The 2,345-nt window shown below is 57.9% G+C and overlaps 1 protein-coding gene across 1 annotated transcript in view; it reads left to right on the forward strand.

The window, feature by feature from the left end:
- The window catches only part of LRG1 (leucine rich alpha-2-glycoprotein 1), a 2,978-nt gene extending 1,438 nt beyond the window's left edge, over window positions 1–1,540 (forward strand). Inside the window, exon 2 of the mRNA XM_017528409.2 lies at window positions 150–1,540. Coding sequence (XP_017383898.1) covers window positions 150–1,164 — 1,015 coding nt within the window. The 3' untranslated portion in view covers window positions 1,165–1,540. The remainder of the gene's footprint in view (window positions 1–149) is intronic.
- Window positions 1,541–2,345: the final 805 nt, after the last annotated feature.

Consider the following 2,345-nt stretch of genomic DNA (forward strand, 5'->3'; position numbering starts at 1 on the left):
AAAAAAAAAAAAAAAAAAGAGATGAGGCAGCATAGTCCAGGCTGGTAGCGGCAGTGATGGGAAGAAGTGGGGAGGTTTGGGTTGTATTTCCGTCTTGCTGGGTGTGTTTTCACTATGGTTTAGTAAGCATCTTCTGTTACTGCCTGCAGCCCAGGTGGCATTCAGCCCCATCTTTCTAGAGCCCTGTTCCTGCTGCTGCTGTTGGCGGCCTCAGCCTGGGGGGTCACCCTGAGCCCCAAAGACTGCCAGGTGTTCCACTCAGACAATGGCACCTCCATCTCCTGCCAACCACCTGCCGAAATCCCCCGCCACCTGCCAGCCGACACCGTGTACTTGGCGGTGGAGTTCTTCAACCTGACACACCTGCCAGCCGGCATCCTCCAGGGCGCCTCCAAGCTCCGAGAGCTGCACCTCTCCACTAACGGGCTGGAGGGCCTCCCACGCGAGCTTTTGCAGCCAGTACCGCAGCTCAGGGTGCTGGATCTCACCCGAAACGCCCTGAACAGCCTGCTCCCGGGCCTCTTCCAGGCCTCAGCCTCCCTGGACACCCTGGTGTTGAAGGAAAACCAGCTGGAGGTCCTGGAGGCCTCGTGGCTGCACGGCCTGAAGGCCCTGGGGCATCTGGATCTGTCTGGGAACCGCCTCCGGAAACTGCCCCCTGGGCTGCTGGCCAACTTCACTCTCCTGCGCACCCTTGACCTTGGGGAGAACCAGCTGGAGACCTTGCCACCTGACCTTCTGAGGGGTCCTCTGCAATTAGAACGGCTCCATCTAGAAGGCAACAGATTGCAAGTCCTGGAGAAGGACCTTCTCGTGCCCCAGCCAGACCTGCGCTATCTTTTTCTGAACTGCAACAAGCTGGCCAGGGTGGCAGCCGGTGCCTTCCAGGGCCTGCGGCAGCTGGACATGCTGGACCTCTCCAATAACTCGCTGGCCAGCGTGCCCGAGGGGCTCTGGGCATCACTAGGACAGTCAAATCGGGATCTGCGGGAAGGATTCGACATCTCCAACAACCCGTGGATCTGTGACCGGAACCTGAGCGACCTCTTGCGTTGGCTGAAGGCCCAAAAAGACAAGATGTTTTCCCAGGGTGACACGCGCTGTGCTGGGCCTGAAGCCGTGAAGGGCCAACCGCTCCTGGCAGTGGCCGAGTTGGCCCAGTGAGACCTAGGGCTGGGATTGAGGGTGGGGGGTCTGGGAGAACGCTGCAGCCCACTTAGCAAATAATCCTGCCTTTGAAAGGTGAGATGTGGGGGCTGTCCCTTGTGGCTGGGGCCCCATTTCACCCACCCGTGCTTCCGAGAACATGCAGTGGGCTTCCCGGCCCCCTGACCTGTGCCCAGGGTGTGCCCTCTCTCTGGAACGCCGTTTCCCATTTCTCAGATCTCTTGGCCTCCAGGTTCTCCCAGCCCCCTTGTCCTTCCCTGTGGCTGAGCCCCGGCCACACTGGGGCTCTCGGAGTGCAGGGTCCGGTGCTGAGTCGCACTTAGCTTGGGCTCAGACCAAAAGGGTTTAGTAAATAACTCTTGAACACTGGACCAGATGAATCGGCTTTCGTTGCGTTCCTAGAATCTTCCCAAATCAACTTCCTAGGACTCCAGGGTGAAAGAGGAAAGGAGGTATGGCCCAGGGCCTGGGGTGTGACATGGTTTCCCTAGTCGGTGGCAATTGGGATCAATGGCCTGTGGCTTCTCCTCTCCCTGCCCCCATCCTGGGACCTCACTGCAAATAAAACCTTGACCATTGCCCGGGTGTCATTTTACCAGTGAATCCCTGCCAGGGCTGGTGTCCCAGGAGAAAGTTTAAGTTAAACCAGATTGCCCAGGTCTCCAAACAATTTGTCATGCTGGCCTGAGATCATCTAAGGTGGCACCTGCCCTGGGCAAGGTTGCAGGGGTGGGATGGGGCTGAAGGGATGGGCAGCGTCCCGGGACCACCTGCATTGGCCATGTGGGGGCTGCAGTCAGATCTGGGGGACCCTGGGACATGGGGGCATGACCCATTTTCCCAGCTCCCTGAAAAATGACATGCACAGTGGCTCATGCCTGTAATGACAACCAGGCGTGGTGGCTCACACCTGTAATCCTAGCACTTTGGGAGGCCAAGGCTGGTGGATCACTCGAGGTCAGGAGTTCAAGACCAGCCTGGCCAACATGGTGAAACCCAATCTCTACTAAAAATACAAAAATTAGCCTGGTGTGTGGTGGCACGTGCCTGTAGTCCCAGCTACTTGGGAGACTGAGGCAGGAGAATCGCTTGAACCTGGGAAGCAGAGGTTGCAGTGAGCCAAGATTGCACCACTGCACTCCAGCCTGAGCAACAAAGTGAGACTCCATCTCAAAAAA

Source organism: Cebus imitator, unplaced genomic scaffold, assembly GCF_001604975.1.
Source record: "Cebus imitator isolate Cc_AM_T3 unplaced genomic scaffold, Cebus_imitator-1.0 Scaffold53, whole genome shotgun sequence".
Taxonomy (NCBI): Eukaryota; Metazoa; Chordata; class Mammalia; order Primates; family Cebidae; genus Cebus; species Cebus imitator.